The 20,202-nt window shown below is 47.9% G+C and overlaps 1 protein-coding gene across 30 annotated transcripts in view; it reads right to left on the bottom strand.

Annotated features, from left to right (window-relative positions):
• The window catches only part of macf1a (microtubule actin crosslinking factor 1a), a 187,360-nt gene that overhangs the window by 24,712 nt on the left and 142,446 nt on the right, over nt 1–20,202 (bottom strand). For all 30 annotated transcript variants that reach the window (XM_047330042.1, XM_047330031.1, XM_047330032.1 and 27 more), the window contains 2 exons: nt 1,223–1,384; nt 928–1,098 (listed from right to left, as the gene is read on the bottom strand). In XM_047330042.1, coding sequence (XP_047185998.1) covers nt 928–1,098; nt 1,223–1,384 — 333 coding nt within the window. The remainder of the gene's footprint in view (nt 1–927; nt 1,099–1,222; nt 1,385–20,202) is intronic.

The following is a 20,202-nucleotide window of genomic DNA, read 5'->3' as shown; positions in this document are numbered from 1 at the left end:
GCAAATAACATAACACAATAAAAATGACCAACAACGTAAACTGCAGCCTCACTAAAAGACAATTAAAATATGCAAATCTTTTATGACTGCATCTGTGTCTGAGATGGGATAATTAAATATTTTTCTAAAACAGAAGTAGATTGATTTTTCTTTCATCATAAAAGTTCATTCAAAAGTTATTATAAGCTCTTTAAACCTTTTATCAATGCATCCTGAAAGGACTCAGATTAACAGATAAAAAAAAAATCTAATTTACCTAAAAATTATTATTAAACATTTAATTAATGGAGGATCCACTTTTTAAAAGATAGATATGGAACAAACTTTTATTCACTTTCCTCAGCCATCCAACTGTTTTCACAGAAAAACAAACAAACATGAACAACACTTCCTTCCTGATCAGATAGCGTCCCCCCTCCTGTCCCCCTCCTCCCTCTCTGACATGAACTGGTCTCAGATCAGTTGCTGGACGTCACTCCTCCACAGTTTACTCTCTATTTCAGCCGAGCAGTGACACATCTCTCCGTCACGGATGTAAACACGTGTGATTGATCGCTGGTTAGGACCAGAGCACTTTAATGTGCACAAACACAGGAAGCGTGTGTTGGATAAACAGGGAAAAGTGTGTGTGTGTGTTTGTGTGTGTGTGTGTGTCTGAAAACAATACATCCACCATGCGTGCGTGTGTCTGTTTTTATGCCAGTCTGACTGGCAGACGATCAACTGGGGGCCGCTTGGATGCCAGGCAGACAGATCATAGACTGTGTTTGTGTGTGTGTGTGTGTGTGACACTAAAGAAAGACTCTTTCATTGTTGCATCTCACTGCTCTGCACAAATACGGTTTCGGAAAATGTTCGAAAATGTTTAAGATTTCTCATCACCTGCATTATATATTCTATTTTCCGTCCCCTTCGTGCTCGTCTTACCTTTTGTTCTTGGATCTGGGCCTTGACCACACGGTACTCTGCGGACGGAGGCTTCTGATTGGCCACCAGCTCCTCTGTGTCGCTCAGCCAACTCAGCAGAGGCTCCAGAGCATCCTGAAATTTCCCACAGTGCAACAGGGCTTCCTGCAGCTGGGCGATCCGCTCGGCCACCTGAAGACAGAAGAGGCGGTTTATATTTTATTTTTTTAAACTACTGGATGCTACCGACCAATCAGCCGGGCACACAGAGAGACACCTCGACCAGAAACTCTTGAGTGTGTTTTATTTATCGTACCCGCTTGTTGAGTGAGTTCCATCGGAGGTTGGTGGTCTCCAGGTCGTGCTCCAGCGCCTGGGTGTCGGTGTGTTTGGCGGCGCTCTGGATCAGACCCTGACCCACCGCGTTGACGTGCTGCAGCTTCGGTTGAATGCTATCCACCTGTTCTCTCTCCACAGCCTGGGAGAAGGAAACAGAGACAGAGCGAGGGACGGGGGGATGTTATTATTCGATTGGTTGATTGACTTACTGCATCATTAATGAGTGAATAAAAGAAAGAGCGACGTGTGTGTATGAGCAGAAGGGTCTGCCGTCAAAAATACACATCCCACATTCAGTCTGCATGACAACAGATGGAGGTGAAGCGTCCCACACGGTGAACCTACATATAGATGTGAGTTGTTATTAGGGGACGAAAGACAGACAGAGGGATGTGCAGAGATAAGAGAGGAGTGGGAGACAGGAAGGGAGCCGGAGGAGCGAGGGAGGAGGAAAAGAGGAGGGGGAGAGAGGGGATTACGGGGATTAGAGGGGTAGACGGGTAAGGGGATGGCTGGAAAAGGCTGAGTCGACAACACACACACACACACATATTGAGTACACTAACACATGCATGGGTGCACACAACCTCACTTAATCACACACCTGCATTCACACACAAGAGGACGCACAGACCTACAACGGCACACATTAAAAGCAAATACACACACACGACTTTTCTTGTCCTGCCACATTACTCACACACACACACACACACGCACACACACACACACACACGTGCCACAGTGGACGGCTGGAGCCATCTTGTGATGACAATAGAAGCAGCCACCCGACACTAAACACAACCAGACTTCACTTCCCTGACCAAAAAAAGACCAACACAAACACACACACACACACACACACACACACACACACACACACACACACACACACACACACACACACACACACACACACACACACACACACACACACACACACACACACACAGCTCAGATTTACTATATCTAAAGTCATACAGCCCAGCCGAGGGTCCTATGTGGGTCACTGGACAGATCGCAGAGGTCCAAAGCAATTAGAATTATTTCATTTCCACACAAAAGACTATTCTTAAAATCAAAATAATCTACAACCACATTATGAATAATCAGTGAGTCATTAATGAAACAAAAACTGCCAAATATCCACTGGTATAACTTAAATAAATGTAAGAATTTGCAGCTATTCTCTGTCTTATTTTATTCTAAATCTTTTTGAAATGGTGGCAGGACAGAAGAAAAGACGCTTCATTACATCACGTTAGACTCAGACTATAATATTATTAGCTGTGACACACAGTTTTCACTGTTTCATTAGATTAGTTGATCAATTACGGAGTTGAAAGGCGACGCCAAATTGAATTCAAAGACTGGACCATGGGCGTGTGACAAAACTGTAACAGGCCTTAACTAACATTTCATAGTCAAGGACACTGACCTATAAAATGCTGTTTTAATGTTTCTCTTTAAAGGGGTAAACAGCGTTGAGAAAACAAACAAACCCATAACCTTCAGATAATGCAATAAATGTCAGAACGAAAAAAACAGCTCGGCTAAAAAGAAACGTCGTCAGACAATTCGCCCCAAATCCACAAAACAACTTTGTCCGGTGGGAAAAACTGTAAAAACCACCGCTGATGAAACTTCTTTTCTTTTGGTCATTTCTGGGACACGATCCCAATAGAACGGGGTCTCGGCGGTAATAATGTGGGGGGCTTCGCTGACATGGAAATGTTCGAGGAGTGTTGACATTCAGAATGGAGCCGCAGAGGGAGAATTAGGGGGCCGGTGGTTTGTAATGCTGCGGCAGCCAAACCCCCAAACGGGCCACACAAAGAGACAAGGGTAACACACACACACACACACACACACACACACACACACACACACACACACACACACACACACACACACACACACACACACACACACACACACACACACACACACACACACACACACACACACACACACACACACACACACACACACACACACACACCAGATTTTGGTAACCTGGGGAACATATCTGGTGTGTGAAGGAGACTGAAAATCAAGGTCTGGGTTTCGGTGAAATATTCAAGAGGGCCCAGAAGAAAAAGCTTCAACCGTCTCGGGTCCAACATTCAAACAAAAACAATCCACTGCATATTATTTTATGACATACAGCAGAAACCAAAACATCTGAAAAAAAATGAAAAGGACTCGTTCCCCATTTCCCCCGTAACAGTAAAGAAGAAAACAAGGTTTGTTATAGCACATGAACTATTTAGCGGTTTTACGTCTTTAATTGTTGTAATTGTCTTTTAACTGTCTCGTGTTTTTATGATTTTTGGCCTCAGGGAACGTGATATTGTTGGACCACCTCAATATAATGACAATGCAGCTACTTTGACTTTGAGTGATGCTTTGTTCTTACTTTTTCAATCGGGCGACCCCTAACCCTCTGCTGTGTCAAGTACAGAAATTGTGCATAAATAACATTTCAGGTAAGAAGGGTCTAAATCTGAGAGGCCTTCCTTCACTCTTCCTCCACCTCTGTGTGTATTTAAAAGCTCTAAAGGTTTTATGATGTGTTGAGGATGTCTACACGCTCGCAGACGTAACGCCGCGGTAACTCCTCCTGCGGATCCACTGAGAGTCTGAGTCGTAATCAACGGCTTCACAGGTTTGTGCTCATCTGTTTTAAATATGGCATCAAACTACAGGCTACCCATGCCAAGGCTCTAAGTGTGTGTGTGTGTGTGTGTGTGTTAAAGTGTGAATCTACGTGCGTAATAATGTGTGTGAAAAGAAATGATTAAGTGTTCTGCAGGTACAGCTCTGAGCAAGATTAAATATGAATGAGCAGTGTGTGTGTGTGTGTGTGTGTGTGTGTGTTCCTGTCCAGTTTGGATGCAGCTGTGTTGTGGCGATGGGCGTCATCGCCGCTTGGAACAGGAAGTCTGTCGGCCTGAACAACAATGACTGCAGCCATGACCCACTCCACCCTGCGCCTGGTGTGTGTGTGTGTGTGTGTGTGTGTGTGTGTGTGTGTGTGTGTGTGTCAGAGATAGACGGGAACAGAGAAGGAAAAAACAGGGAAAGTCCACACACCCCATTCACCATCTAAACACACACTGGGATGTATATAAACATGTAACGTGGGTGTGTGCGTTTACATCTCTGTCCCTCCTCTCTCCTCCTCCTCCCTCCTGTCACTCTGTGGATCTTCTCTTTCACTCTCTCCCTCTCTGCTCTTTCTCTGCTTCACCAAAAAAGGGCTCTGGAAAATCTCCCACATACTTGTCATTCTTCTCGGCGAACACGCAGCAGCACACTCTTGACTGAGCTAACTTTGCTATCGCCACCACGCTTGGCCTCTTCCTCCTCCTCCTCTTCCTCCTCCTCATCCTCCTCCTCATCCTCTTCCTCCCACCTTGTCATCCACCTCTCCTCTTTCCTTTTGCTCCCCCGACCACAGCTGCCTCCTTCTTTTCTTCTTCTATCGCCTTTCATCCCACAACGCCTCTCCTCCACCTGGACCACAAACCCACACTGGCTTCCTCTCCTCGGCCGCAGGTCAGTGTGTGGGCGGACGATAAAAGCACTGGGACGACAGAAGATGTGACTGAGGCTGGGGAGGCGACGCGAGAGGCTGAATGCAGTTTGCATGGATGGGACTCCATCAGTTTAAGAAGCTGGTGAATTGCCAGGTGAAAAGAGAAACGCAGCTGTTTTCACAAACACTTCAAACCTGCACACCAATACAGAATTATCTCCTGTGAAATGTAACTTTGATTGTTTTGAACTCATCATGTAGCTCCTCATCACTGATAAACATGTTTCCATGACTTTGAAGTGTGACGACCACAGACGTCTCACGGACTTCCAACCCCGCCCCCCCCCAGCCAGCGGCAGAAAATCAGGTCATGAATCTGCATGAATGTGATGCTTCTTTCAAACAACACACGTGGAGAGACACCGAGACAGATGAAACGCATGACTCCAATAATCTCAAATATTCTTACTGGGCTCAACTGTAGAGAATAAAACAACAACAACAACGGCGGCAACACTCCAACTGACCTCGGGCGTCACTGATATCCGAGCCCGACCGATTCATCGGTTGGTCACACGAACCTTTCACAGGCACACAGGCGTTTGTGTTTGCCTGCATGAACATTTTTATTTCACAAAATAAACAACGCAGAAAAGATGTGCATTCATCTTCAAATTTGAAATAATTCAATTTCTTTATTTCTTCGTTGTTTACCATAACGTTTATGGTAAAACTGTACAATACTAAGCCTCGATATCATTTCTTTGTCATGAGGGTTTGATGACGACGTATTGGCATCGGAAAATTCTTTTCTCCCTACTATTGGAATCAGCCACCAGGCGCTTATTTTTTAATAGAACTGTATGTCTGCTATACATGAACACGTGTGGACGCTCTATATTTAACTGACATCTGTCAAGCTGCCGACGGATGAGGAGAGGAATAGTCGTGTTGACGGGGTGTGTCTGAAACATCCCTCAAAGACGATCAACTTCCCGGTCGGGACAGATGTACAGTACACACCTACAGTAAGACAAACAGCAAATAGACAGAACATGAAGGCTGATGACTGGTTCTCTAACTAGAGACACTAGAGACAGTGGTCGTCCTTTAAACGTTGCCTCTGAAGTTGCCGTCATGCCACTAGAACCGAAGGGGAGTTGGTGTCTAAGAGCGATAAATAGAAAACCAGGAGGATGAAATGGGCAAAGTGTTTCTCCGGAGAGAAACCTGGCAGCCGGCCCCCACGCCTCCTTCCTCTCCCCTCGCTTCCTTCCCGCCTCTGCCCTCGTCGCTCACTCTCTTCCTGCCTTTCGCAGCCCTCGTCCTTTCGCTCGCTCGCTCGCTCCCTCCTTTCTCTTTCAGTGGGACGAGGAACGAGGGGAGGAGAATCTGTTTCCAAATTTGCCTGCGGCGGGGGCTTCGTTTAAAGCCTCGGTCTGACCCATGCCAGACACAGGGACGGTTCGGGGTTAATGAGTGAATGATTCCTCTTTGATTGGACGTGCACATGCAGATACAAATCTCATGCAAACCTGTGCTGCGTTCAAACTGCCGCCGGTTAAGAAACCTCATTATCGCCTCGCTCTGTCCCTGGAGAGTCATGTTCCTCCCGTTCTTGTGGGATTGTCGTGCCGCTGATCAACTCCCCGTGAGACAGACACACAGAGAGTAATACAGGATTTTCTTCTGGGAGGGGGGGGGGGGCTTGGAAACGTGTTCGTATCTAACAGGAGACCACTGCTCAACCGTTTTCAACATCTCTATTGTCTTTCAGGTATTGTTGTGAGAAGGGGGGGGGGGGTGGTTCAGCAGCAGCGGGCAGAAAAACGCTTCAAATATTTAAAACTAACTTTTAAATTTTTTAAGCAAAACTATATTCAATCCCAGTGGGAGATCAATGTCTTCCTGTTTTTGCTTTCATGCTTTTCTGTGTTCCTGAACGCCCCCCCACCCTCCCTCCTCCGTCTTTCACAGGCTCATCCCGGAGGCGGTTGTTCAGAACCAGAATTATCACATCAATCAAAACAACAAATGTATGAGCAGCAGAGGCAACATGCCCGTCTCTCTCTCTCTCTCTCTGTCCGTCTTTCAGTGCGTCATCTGTTTCAGGCCCATTTGTTCCTATTACTCATTCTGGATATTAAAAAAATCCATTGGAACAAAAATGGGGGATGCACAGAATTCAGTACGTCTGTTTTTACTTATTTTTAATGCATCAGAGGAGATCTGAGCAAATAAAAAAAAGGCAAAATTTTGGCAGAAGTAGTAGAATATTATGAGATCTCAGAAGTATTAAAAAAAATTCCACTAAGTGCATGTGACTTTTATGAGATTAAACAGATTCAAGATATTTAATTTGTATCTGCTGACGACAACTTAATAACAATAACTGCAGATGGTTTGTGAATGAAACACGCCATTTCAGAAGCGTCTGTCTCTAAATCTGCGTATAAGCTGCCACTGGTCAGACGGTACTGAACTGTCTCCTCTCCCCAGTTCATCAGACAGCATGCGAGGCTCGTCCATCTGTCCGTCTGTCCGTCTGTTTGTTGTTTGTTGGACATGCTGTACACACACTGTGCTTTTTAAAATCAGCCCCACATTAATCCAAAGACCTTCTGCTTGTGTCCGCCTGCCAGCGTCGCTCTCTCATCGTCGCACTAAAAGGTGCTCCCCCGTGAAAACAATGGCTTCCTCTGCGCCCCAACCTCCCCGTCGCCTGTCACAACTCTGTTTGCGTCTGCTGCTTTGTCTTCCTGAATCCCGTCAGTACAGTATCTGTCCTCGCCATTTTTCCTTCCACGTCATTCCCTTTCAACGAATTCCTTTGGGCAACCGAATCTGCTAATTCGCCTCGTCTTTGTTTGTGTATATCTTTGTCTTTTTGTGCATTCGATCAGAAGTAACACAGAGCAAAGAGAGAAAATATTATAAAGAAAACAGGCAAAAGACAAAAGCAAAGATGTCAGAGAGGACGGGCAAAGTCAACAGAGCTCGGCCCTGGCACATTCTTATCTGATATCCAACTTTATATTCCCCAGACAACTTCACACATTGTTGGTGTAGCCACTCAGGCTGTTGGCAGAGGCCGCTCCCCCTCAACAGAGTTGCACAGTATTTACCTCTCACCTCCTTATCACAGCATCACAACCGTCCAAGCATGGAGGAGGGGGAGGACGAGAGCCAGTCGAGGGAGGGCATGGCTAAATTAAGAGGGATTTCATCACGGGACAAAGATGTGCAAGCGACACCTTTCAGAAATGTGGACAGTCTCATTTCCAAAGATTTGTAGGAATCACTCATCAATAATGGCGTTAAAGAAATATATATTTTTTTTAAAGAAAGTGTGCACTGTTGTCTTCTTTTGGGACAAAACATTTAGTAGGAGCAAGGTATCGTTTCCCCCTCGGTGCAATGCGAACAACGTTGTGCCCTCTGTTCAACATGTTTGACTCCTGTGTGTTTTTAAATGACCTGTTGTGTTTGATGCACACAGGCCTGAACACTATCAAGCCTAAGTCTCGCCCTTTTACTTCCCCAAAAATGTTTCTCATTTTGGATTTTGTCAAAGTGCATCTGCACCAGAGCAAACTGTAAAGCTGTAATTCTCCTCTGCCTGATCTGAGGCCGAACGATCACGACATCTGATTAGATTAAACTGAAGCCAGAGAGGCAGCGAGAGCAAACAGACGTGGACTGAACATACACACACACACACACACACACACACACACACACACACACACACACACACACACACACACACACACACACACACACACACACACACACACACACACACACACACACACACACACACACACACACACACACACACACACACGTATAGTGTAGTCATAAAGCCACACAGCGGTAGACTAAATGAGTTGTCAGTAAAACTTTAAATGAAACACGTGAGACAGGAACAACTGTTCACGTCGTCATCATGGGATCAGGGCACATGAGGAGCTCACTCGGCTCACACACTGTTCGTGTTTGTGCACAATGCCATAAAAAAAAAAATATTTACAATTTCTCTGCTTCACATTCAAACCTTTACCAACAGGGGACTGGACTGTGTTCAATGCGTTTCATGAGAGTCATTGATCTTAAGCTCATGTGGTTTGAGCTCGGTCACAAACAATCCTGTGTTAACTTCATTTTTCATGTTTCATCTCTGTAAAAAGAGGAACAGACGAGTAATATAATAATGGTGAGACGGCAAAACAAAAAGGGTTCAGATGAGACAAAATCTGGTCCAGACACTGAGTCACGGCAGAGCTCCTGGGAAACACGACTGGTTGTCAATCGTATATATATATATACACCTTAACATGCAGCACACACACTCAAACACAAACAGAGGAAGAGGGTAAGGAGTGACACTGAATGCAGACGGAGTAGCACGACAGTCACGCTGACAGATCTAGTCTGTTGTCAGTTACAGACCGAGCTAATTTTGCACCGGCTACATTCTCAGAAACCAAATCAACCCAACACAGTAAAAGCGGAGCAGAACTCCTGCTGCATACAAACACGCTGCCTCTTAAAACTACTACACTTTCCCACAAATTAGCTAATAAAGATGGGAAAACTCCACACGGACATACACACTCGGGACGCGTCCAGCATCCCCCACTTTGTGAGTAAACGCCACATTCAGCTCCCGTGAACACGACCGCGGCATGGCCCTCAAGAGTAATGTTGTGAGCCCTGCACTTGAGGCTGCAGGCACAAGGCTCTTCTGGCTTCACACAAATAAACACGTGATCATTCTCAAATATGTGCATGCACTTCAGATTAGCACTGACCCCCACCCCACCCAAACACACACCATATGCACACACACACACTGAGTGACCCTGAGGGTAGTTTTCCCATAAGCAGCCAAGCCCCCCTCTGTGCATCATATTGCAATCATTTAAAGCCCCACTACTGCAACACAGCTAGCTAATTATGGCGTCTACATACCTCCTCCCCACCACCACCAGCACCACCCCCCACATACATTTTCCATGCTATGTCTACATCAGTTATACTTAACGCTCAACGCCCCCTGGCCCAATGCGTTTTCCACGCTACGTCTCGACTGAGGCCACGTCGAATTCCTTTCATTTTGAAAAAAAAGAAATTTTTGCAAACCACACAATCTTCTTTCATTAGGCGAAATAGATCAATAAACCAGGGCGTCTGCGGTTCAATTTCTCTCTACTTGGCACTGATATCCGGTGATATCCATATAAATTCCTAATCACTCAGTAATCACAAGTACGTCTAAAACAATAAACATATACAAATAAAAATGCTAAGTAAAACACAAACACAATCCAGATGCATTTCACGCTCTTTCTTTTCCCATGTTACATTATGACTGCACCACTTAATTCACTGTTTACCTCTATTCACTGGACTGTGTCATCATTCTACACCAACAGCACCATGGTCTGAGTACAAATAATCAAACCAATACAAATAAACCTTTTACTGAATATAATTATCGTCGTGATTCAAATTTTTTTTAAAAGAGAGAGCATACCTCTGTCCGTGTGTCGTAGTCACAAAATGGTAATATGTCTGTCGATTCATTCTCTGCATCAGAGCTTCGTCCTGATTCTGACGAGGGGTCAGTGTGCCGAGCTGTGGCCCCTGTGTGCGGCTCATCTTCCTGGGGTCTATAGGCCTGCGCCTGGCTTGTCTCCGTCTGTGTAAATAGGCTCTGTAGCAGGCCCGGCTCCAGTTGGTCCCAGGCCTGGTCCCTGGACATGAGCGGAGGAAAGTCCAGGGCAGAGCCGTCCGACTCCCAGTCACTGTCCCCTGTCATGGAGCCGAGGACAAACTCGACCCCATCCATCCCAGACTGGGTCCCTTCAGAGTACGAGTCCAAGTCCAGCTCCTGAGTATCCTCACAGGCTGAGCCGACATCTGAGGGACCAGGCTGGGGCCGCTCAGGTGCCGCCATGTAAACAAAGCTGTCAGGGGAAAGGAAGGCTCCGTCCTCCTCCTCCTCTGGGTCTGGGCAGCAGGGAGGTTTGGGGATGGGGCTTGGGGGAATGGAGTCCCCAAGTGGAGAGGGGGGACAGTCATTGGGGTACTGGGGGGGTGCAGATACAGCCAGGTAAACAAAACTATCTGATATCACAAAGGCCTCTGAGTCTTTACTATCAAGGCCTGCACCACAGAAGTCTGATTTAGAAGGTGACTGAGGTAAAGAGGGAGGAGGTGCCGAGCCTGTATGAAGAGGGGGTGGTGGAGGAACAGAGTCAGAATTTGGGGTGCTAGTTGTCATTTCTATTGAAGTTGACAGATCTGAGTCGTTCACAGGCATGTCCAGTTCTGAGACTGCATTCGTAGGGACAAGTTCGGAACAGTTCTGAGTCTCCGATGAAAAGGATGTCCCTTCTGTGTGTTCGCAAGTTATTGCCACGGCAGGCTCACTAATCTCTGAGGAGACTGGATCTTCTTCACAGGAAGTTTGAACATCAACATCCTGTGTACATTCATCGTCAATTTCTTTTTCAACCGTGTGCCGAGGCTCAAGGGAGGGACTCACGAGAACTCCCTCGCTGCCGTCCAAACTTGGCTCAGATTGGTCATACACATCCCACTCTGTTCCTAACTCCTCTTCCTCTTTCAATTCTCCTTCACCCTGCTCAGTCTCCTCCTCCACTTGTTCCAGCTCCTCGGCATAAGGGTTCAGAGGGCTGCGAGATGGAGAGGAGGCTCTCTCTTCACAATCCTCATCATCGCGCTCTGATGATGCCCCACTATCTGGGTCTGTTTCAGTCTGGGCCGGTTTTCCGTGTTCACAGTCTGTCTGAGTGATGTCACTGATACCGGTTCTGTCCAGTTGGGACATGTGGACGCCACTGGAGTCTGACTCCACTTGTTGACCAAGAGCTGAGTCTGTGGGGTAACTCATCTCTTCTTCCTCAACCTCTGCCTTGTTATCATCAACATCACACTCTTCATCAATGACACCATGTTCCTTTTCACAGTCCTGTGCTCGCATCAAGTCAAAGTCTCTAGTATCGTCTATTTGCTCAGAGTCAAAGGTAACGCCATCAGGCTCTACAGAATTAACTGCATCCAGAGGAAGAGTTCCTTCACAATCTACACAGACAGTCTCTGCTTCCTCCTCTCTCTCATCTTCCTCTTCCTCTAAGCAAGGAAGTGTGTAAGGATCAAGAGGGTCAGGGTCAACACTCATCTCCACTCCTTCCTCTCCCTCGTCCTCCTGACATTGCCTCTCCAGCTCGAGGAAGAGGTCATCTGATTCAGCTGCTGAGCTGGGACAAGGTGAGGCACTGGGGGCCCCAGGGCCTCCAAACCCTGTAGGGGGAGTCAATAAAGGCCAATGTCCAGAAGAGCCTGATAAACCCCATCTCTCTGATTCCAGTATTCCCTGTTCCCAAGAAGACTGGTCAGTGATCTCCCTGTTCTCTAATTTAAGAACTGCCTCCCACTCCCTTTCCTCTCTCTGAGCTCTATCCTCCTCTGCTTTATGCCTTTCTTTTTTCCATGCCTCCTCCCTCTCAACTATTTTCCTGCACTCTTCCTGTTCTTCGTTCTCGAGCTCCTCGAGTATGCTGCGCTCGTCCTCCTCAAATTTGAGCTCAGAGGCTGTGCGTTCTCTGAGATCACCGCCCTGGGCACCCCAGCCAAGCAGCCCCTCATCACCTCCCTCCTGACTAATACAGGGGGAGAGAGGCAGACCACCATATAATAGCCCCTCCTCCTCCTTTAGGAACGGAGATGGGGGGTCTAGAAGGTAAAGTGATTCTTCATCTGTGTTGATATCCTCACCTAACAGAGGAGGCAAAGGGGGGAGCACAGGGAAGTTGTGTCTCAGCCCCATCTGGGTTCTTTTCCCTGTTGTCATACCGCGGGGCCATGTGCGGGCCTTGGTAGGCGGGCAGAAGACAGGTTTTGGTGGGAGGAGAGGGGCACTGTCCCCCTGGTCCTGGTCCAAAAGTGGTGAATCCCTCTCTGAATCTGAGGTCTTGACTGACTCAACCAGTTCCTCTGGGATCTGCCTAAATCCAGCTTTTGAAGAGCTAGTAGTCCGTCTGTGCTCCTGCCTTTTTCTCTGTACCTGTCTGGAGATAATGGGGCTGTGCTCTGGTGTGTTTCCAGAAACCTGGGGTGACTGGGTATGGGTTAAGGCAAGTAACTGCTCTTTGGAAGGAGGAGACGGCACCACATGAGTCTGTTTGTGTAGTTTCTGCAGCACAGGATGAAGCTGTTTTTGCCTGCTGAGAGGATGCTGCTGGAGCGGAGGCACAGGACTAACTGTGGGTGTCAAAGAAGGCGAGGAGGAGACAGGAGGAGTGTGGGGAGCAGACGACTGGGGGGAAGGTGTGTAAGGAGGTATGGAAGGAGAGGATGAGGTGGGGGTGGATGGGGGTAGGTGACACGGAATGGGCTGTAGAGGAGAAAGAGAAATCCCCGCCCCAGACGAACGCTTCTCTGATCCTTCAACAGATGAAAACTCAAGTCTCTCGGCAAACTCTGGATAACTCGGAGGCATAAAGGCTTTCCAAGACCGCCGGTTTGGGTTGTCTTTCTTATCGCCACCTTGATGCCGCCTCTTGGCAACTGCAGCCACGCCACCAGAGCCAGATGAGGACGGAGCAATGGGCAAACCGGGCCCTACAATGCCAACTGGTGGGGACATAATCTGAAGATCACCAGTTAGCTTTAAGGCATCAAATATCACCCTCTCATCTAGTTTCTTCACCCCTCCAGGATTATCTGTACTCCTGGAGACAAAAACACCACCTATATCAGCTCCAATGGTGCCATTGCTGGAGAGTGTACTTCCCTCTCCTCTCCCCTCCCCACCAGAACCTAGAGTGCTCCTGGAGGGTTGACACAGTTTGGCCCCTTGGTCAATCTGTTCATTGATGCGCATGGTATCATATATGGATCTCTGCGGGACGTAGCAATCCTCAATGTACGCCTCGTCCTCGTCACCTTTTCCAAGGCAGCGAGGGTTCTGCCTCAGGCAGTCCGGACGGCTCAGGGGCTTCCCCATTGTGTCCTTTTCACTTCTTCAGGGCTGCCACAGAAACCTCCTTGTGGTGGTGATTTAAGGTGCAGATGTGGCAGGGCACTTAAGAGAAATCAAACGGAACAAAGTAGACAAAAAACAGATCCTTCACTTTGAAATGTCCTCAGTCCAATAATCCACAGAATCCCACAGTCCATTTGGCTGCAAAAAAAACTAATCCTTCTGGTTTCACATCCTAAATTTTTTAAAATGTAATCCTCCACAGTATCATTCCACCGGTGTGGTCTTACGTTCGTCAACACTTGTGCATTTCTTTAGTCTTTCTGAGATGCCGTGTGGCATCAGTGAGGGAGTGAGAGAGACGGCCCTCCTCCTCGGCACCATATTAATCACCAGCTCTGTTTATCTGAAAGGCTGTCGGGAATGAGGGAGAGGTGGAAGGATGAACAGAGGGAGGAAGGCAAAGAGACCGTCATCATCGTCTCCCTATCTGAGAAGTACAAAGTCTAAGGTGAGACGAGTACCACTCAGATAACATCCATTTGTCCTGCTGTCAGAAACAAAGACTACCGCTCTCTCCTCCATATTCACACACAGCAACTCGTTCCTCGAATCCCCCCTTTTCACGCTGCCTCTTTCCCCTCTGGTCTCCTCTCTGTGGCACAACAGGGGAAAAAAGCAGAGTGGTCTTGGACAACTTCAACAGTCTCGGTGAGAGGCAGGCAGGGAAGTGTAAAAGTCTCCTTTTAAGGTGAGAAAACCCACTCTGTTATATAAAAGAAAGGCTGCGTGGGGTGCAATGAATAGGAAAGTGCAATACTCAAATGGAACTGTTTCACTCTTATCTCCCTTTTGTTCCAAAACGTTTTTTCTTGACAATCCAGTAAAATAAAAGACACAAAGGTGGAGAAAAAATATCTCTCGTCCAAAGATATTTGAGGGAAGAAAAGACAATTTGAGGACAAAATATGAAAATCGAAATCCCTTTACCAAGTCACAGCCACTTTGTGGTCAGAGTTAGTGTTCAAGCAGTCCACAGATTCTCTTTTAAACCATCCTCTGCTTCCATCACAAAGAATTAGGGAGCCGGGAGGATAATCCCTAATTTTGTCTAAGACACACAATCACCATCAATAGTGACAGGAAATCCACTCCATCGTCAATGCAAGAGTCTAGTATTTGAAGAAAAACGTTAAATCCAGAACAAAGGGGGAAGCGCTCTGCGTTTGCATGAAAGAAATCCCTGTCAATGTGTCAAGTCTTTTTTATCTCGCTACGCTTTCTCTCTCATCCTCAGCTCATCCACAGCTCCAGGGGAGAGTCGGTACAGTAGATTGAAAGCCGGCAGGATCTCGGAGGGGGTGAGGCTGGAGTGAAAGAGGGCATCTGGGGGTAGATGGAGAAGGGGGGGGGGGGGGGGGGGGGGGGGCGGTGGGGCTGGAGGCTGTATCCTGGACCAGCCAGGCGAGCAGGGGCAGAGTCGTGGGACTGTATCCAGAGGGCGAGGACCCAGACAGCCCTCCCAGCTCCAGTCCGAGCTTTGCTTTTGCTGTGCAGGCTGCGTCTTCCCCCTCTTCACCAGCAGACAAACCCAGGACACGCTCCCTTCCCATTCGCTCTCCCTTTCGCAGTCCTCTCTCCCTCCTGACTCGAGAAATGTAACAAAGTGCCACGCAATCCCAGTTCCTCTCCTCCTCTCTTTTTTCTTCTCTTCGGAGTCGTGTGAGCTTCCCAAAGCTTCGCTCTCTCCTTCTGTCGTCCACTCGCTCTGTCTCTGTTCTCAGGCCACTACACAGCCGAAATGGTTTGCAGCTGCTAAAAAAATCTCTCTCTTTTCCTCTCACTCTCGCTCTCTCGCTGCTCCCCCCTCATCTCCTCTCTCACTCACTCACATGTCCCCTCTCTCTCTCTCTCTCTCTCTCTCTCTCACACGTCGCTCTACCTCCCTCCCTGCTCCTCTTGCTGTTTGTGTTTGAATTCAGCTCCGTTTGTTCTGTTTCCTGCACTGGTATTAACACACAGGAAGTGCTCCAATCACGCTGGTTTCCTCTCTCCGGAGAAAGAAAAAAAAAAGAAAGAAAAGAAAAATACGAGACAGAGAGAGAGAGAGAGAGGGAGGGAGGGAGAGAGAGAGGGAGGGAGGGAGGGAGAGAGGTGTAGGGGAGTTGAGCAGTGATACGGAGGGAGGGAGGCAGGGTGCTACGAGGGGGCGTGCAGCCAGAGAGAAAGAGAGTTGTACAGAAGAGGGTTTGCTCACAACCCCCCCCCAAAAAAAAAATCAGCCGAATACCAGGATGCAGCTGATTATCACATGCTGAGCAGCAAACAACATTCTGCTACTGTAACTGTTTCCAAATGAATAAAAAGGATTTTATAAGAAGGGGGAATACATTAAAACACTTTAACATCCTGTAATGGAATCCAGACGGGCGGCATTTCGTGGAGTTTCTCACTTTTACTCTCCGCTGCCACCGTTGCCAGATATGGTGCGTTGTGGGAGCCGCGACGCGACTACATTCATGTCAGCGTTTGTAATCCGCTCCGGGGGCGAACCGCCTCCCCGAACACCGACTGCCCTCCGAGGGCGAAATGACACCGAGTCAAAGGGAGAGAAAGAAGGAGAGGATAAAGGTGGGAGGGGGCGGGACCGTTAGCCCCCAGGAGAGAAAGAGGCTTATCAGTGATGAGCTGTCTTTTTCTTGCCCAAAGCAATAGTCCAGGCTGTGGGCAGAAAAAGGGGAAGTGAGGGTTTTTTTTTTTATTCCCTCGGTTATTCCCTCCTTTGTCGAGAGTTTTTCCCAGATTTCCAGTTGAGCCTCCAACACAAGTAGAGTTGGTGATGTAGGGAGCAGAAGGGGTGGGCCGCTGGTGCAGGAAAACAAAATATGGAGAAGATGTAGAGCCCGTTATATTCACGGGCTCCACTTGTGCATTCCCGTCTGCGCCTTCACTTGAAATCCAATCCGGCCGGGGAGTGTGAGTGTGTCGGAGGGAGAGGGGCCGGGAGGAGAAGGGGCTGCCCAACACACACACACACACACAAAAGAGAAGAAAAAGACGAGGGCCGGGGTGGGGTGGGGTTTTTGCGGTCTGTTTCTTCAAGATGCCACACAAATCCTCTGAATAGCCACCCAGTCAGTGAGAAGGGGGGATACCAGCCAACATGGCAACCTGCAGCCCCTGGGAGCAGGGGCAGGGAGCTTCACGCCACTTTGCTTCCCCTCGTGTTATCCAAAGTTACAGGCTCCTCAGAGCCGGTTGTGGGGTTCCTCCTCCTCGTTGTTCTCTCCTTCGTCAGCGAGTCTGTTTGTTTAACTCCGTCTGGCAGAGCGAGGCCGATCTGAACCAAAGCGACGGCCCGCTTCCCCTTTCTCCTTCCTCCTCCTTTGCCTTGGAACACATTCCCAACACTCACAAGAGGAGTTCTCTCTCGCTCAACTGTTGCACAGTGCAGCTCGTGGCCTGCATGTCAAATATGCTAAATACTCCACTCTTTCTTTTGAACTGCCCCCCTCCCCTCCCCTCCCTTCCTCCTCCCTCTCCCGATCACCCACCCCCTCTCTGTCAGTTGCACTGCAGCTGTCATTGCCGCGTCCGAGGCAAACGTCTTTATAGAAACAAAAGGGGTTTGTCACTGGTTTGCTACACACCCTCCCACACACTCACACACACACACACACACACACACACACACACACACACACACACACACACACACACACACACACACACACACACACACACACACACACACACACACACACACACACACACACACACACACACTCATACACACACACACACACACACACACACGGGACGACAGTGGCCGAAAAATAAATAATAATAATGGTATAAATACATTCAATGGAGGAGGAGCAACGAGGGACTGATAATCAGATTAATCCTGTTTAATTTACTCATTCAAATGTCCAACCTACCCCCTTCGTCCTCCGCCTCATTGACTATCGACCGGGGCAGACTCTTTGCCTCCACACGATCCATCTAAAACCAAATTTGATTAGTCAATTCTCCTCCTCTGTTCCCCTCCCTCTATTTTGATATTCATTCATTCCTCAGCCGTCACGGCTGGTTACAGAGTCACAGACCTGACGAGGAGGTGGAGGAGGAGGAGAGGGTGTTGAGAGAGGAGTGAAGGGAGAGGAGAGGATTAAGGGGTTTTAATTTTCCCTCGGGGGTTCGCCAGCCCTGCGGTGCAAAAAACTTGACTGCTCCGGCGCCGCGCAGCACTTTTGGATCACGCCGTGGACCAAATGGATTTGTCGTGCGCACACATAATGTCGCCATTGTCTGCGTCTGGAGGCCTGAGACCACTTAGTGCAGCTAAATGACAAACACAAACACAGGTGGAGGCGCCAAGTACAAATCATTGACTCTCTCTGGGTCATTTATTTGCTCAGGGGGGGACACCTGTCGCCAGAGTGAAATCTCTTATCCACCATTTCAAAAGACATTTTCATTCAATGTCTTTTTCTTCCTCATCGCCTTGTTTTTCAGTCCCCCCCCCCCCCTCCTCCGTTCGTCCTTCCCCCCTCTCTCCCCCTCCCTCCCTCTCTGTGGTCACCTGGCAGCTGGAGAAATGTAGCTGCCATCTTTTTTCTCTCTGTGCTTTTTCTCTACTCACCTCACCCTCCTCCTCCTCCTCCTTCTTTCCCCAACTCTCAGGGGTAGTTTGATATTAACTAGCCCAGCATTTCACCTGCCTTTGTGTGTGTGTGTGTGTGTGTGTGTGTGTGTGTGTGTGTGTGTGTGTGTGTGTGTGTGTGTGAGAGAGAGAGAGAGAAAAAGCTTTTATTGTTCTCAACCTTGCTCAGGCAGAGAGACGGGCACAAAGAGACCTGGACCCAGCACACACACCCGGAATGTCACAAAAAGACACTGATGCATTGCAGACACACACACACACACACACACACACACACACACACACACACACACACACACACACACACACACACACACACACACACACACACACACACACACACACACACACACACACACACACACACACACACACACACACACACACACACACACCTCTAAGCAAATAACACACACACACCCCTGCTCGGTAACTTCAATAAACACACCTGTCAATCACGTATGCACACGAGTGCCTGTCATCACGGTAGTTTCAGACTTTGCAGATCTTGTGGCTGATTTGCTGCGAGTGTGTGAGGGTGGGCGGCAACTTGTGCGCTGTTCAATTTAACGGTAAATTAGTCTGCGTGCGAGCACACACACACACACACACACACACACACACACACACACACACACACACACACACACACACACACACACACACACACACACACACACACACACACACACACACACACACACACACACACACACACACACACACACACACACACACAAGCAAATTCTTTTCAGCAAATAAAAACTCAACACTTTCTCCCGTCTGGCTTTCGGTGCGTGTGTGTTTTCGTTCAGCTGGCAGCCGGCGGTCTACGTTACAGATGGGGTTTAACGTCCAAGTGCGATCAATGCAGGAGGAACTTTCCACATTATAAACACGTCGGGGGTCAATTCTCCGTGGCGGTTTTACACCATTTGGGGAGTTTGAGTGTGATAAAAATAGACTTATCCTCTTGTTCAGTGACCTCATCCTTCTCTGTCTCCCACACACACAAAACAACACCTGTGAGGCTGCCTGCTGCGAGGTCAACGCTGGAGGTCATCTCTCTCTCTCTCTCTCTCTCTCACTCACTCACTCACTCACTCACTCACTCACTCACTCACTCACTCACTCACTCACTCACTCACTCACTCACTCACTCACTCACTCACTCACTCACTCACTCACTCACTCACTCACTCACTCACTCACTCTCACACACACACACACACACACACACACACACACACACACACACACACACACACACACACACACACACACACACACACACAACCTCCTCTTCTCTTTTTCTTGTAGCCTCCTCCACATAAAAGTAAGTTTGTGTTTTACATCATCAGCTTCTCAGTATTTCGGTTCTTGACCATGACACTAATAAGATATTGATCAGATGAAAGAAAGATTTTTTTTCAAAGTATATCTTAGCTTTATCTCATCGCCATTCTTTATATTCTAAAAGAGAACAACGATATAAAATCACATCTTCTATCGCAGTTTGTCCGAAATTCCTGTCAGAGCAGGATCCTGGATTCTACTGAACTGAGAGAAAAGAGAGTGAAAGAAAGAAAAAAAAAAAAAAGACAGAGTGAGAAGACCAGGGCCGAGCCATGGCATGCCTTTCTAATTCACAACAGCTGAAGCAATACGGGACCGGAGAGTGGGGAGGCCGAAAACACACACATACACACACACACACACACACACACACAAACACAC

Source organism: Scophthalmus maximus, chromosome 22 (assembly GCF_022379125.1).
Source record: "Scophthalmus maximus strain ysfricsl-2021 chromosome 22, ASM2237912v1, whole genome shotgun sequence".
Lineage (NCBI taxonomy): Eukaryota > Metazoa > Chordata > Actinopteri > Pleuronectiformes > Scophthalmidae > Scophthalmus > Scophthalmus maximus.
This window is presented reverse-complemented; position numbering and strand designations above follow the sequence as displayed.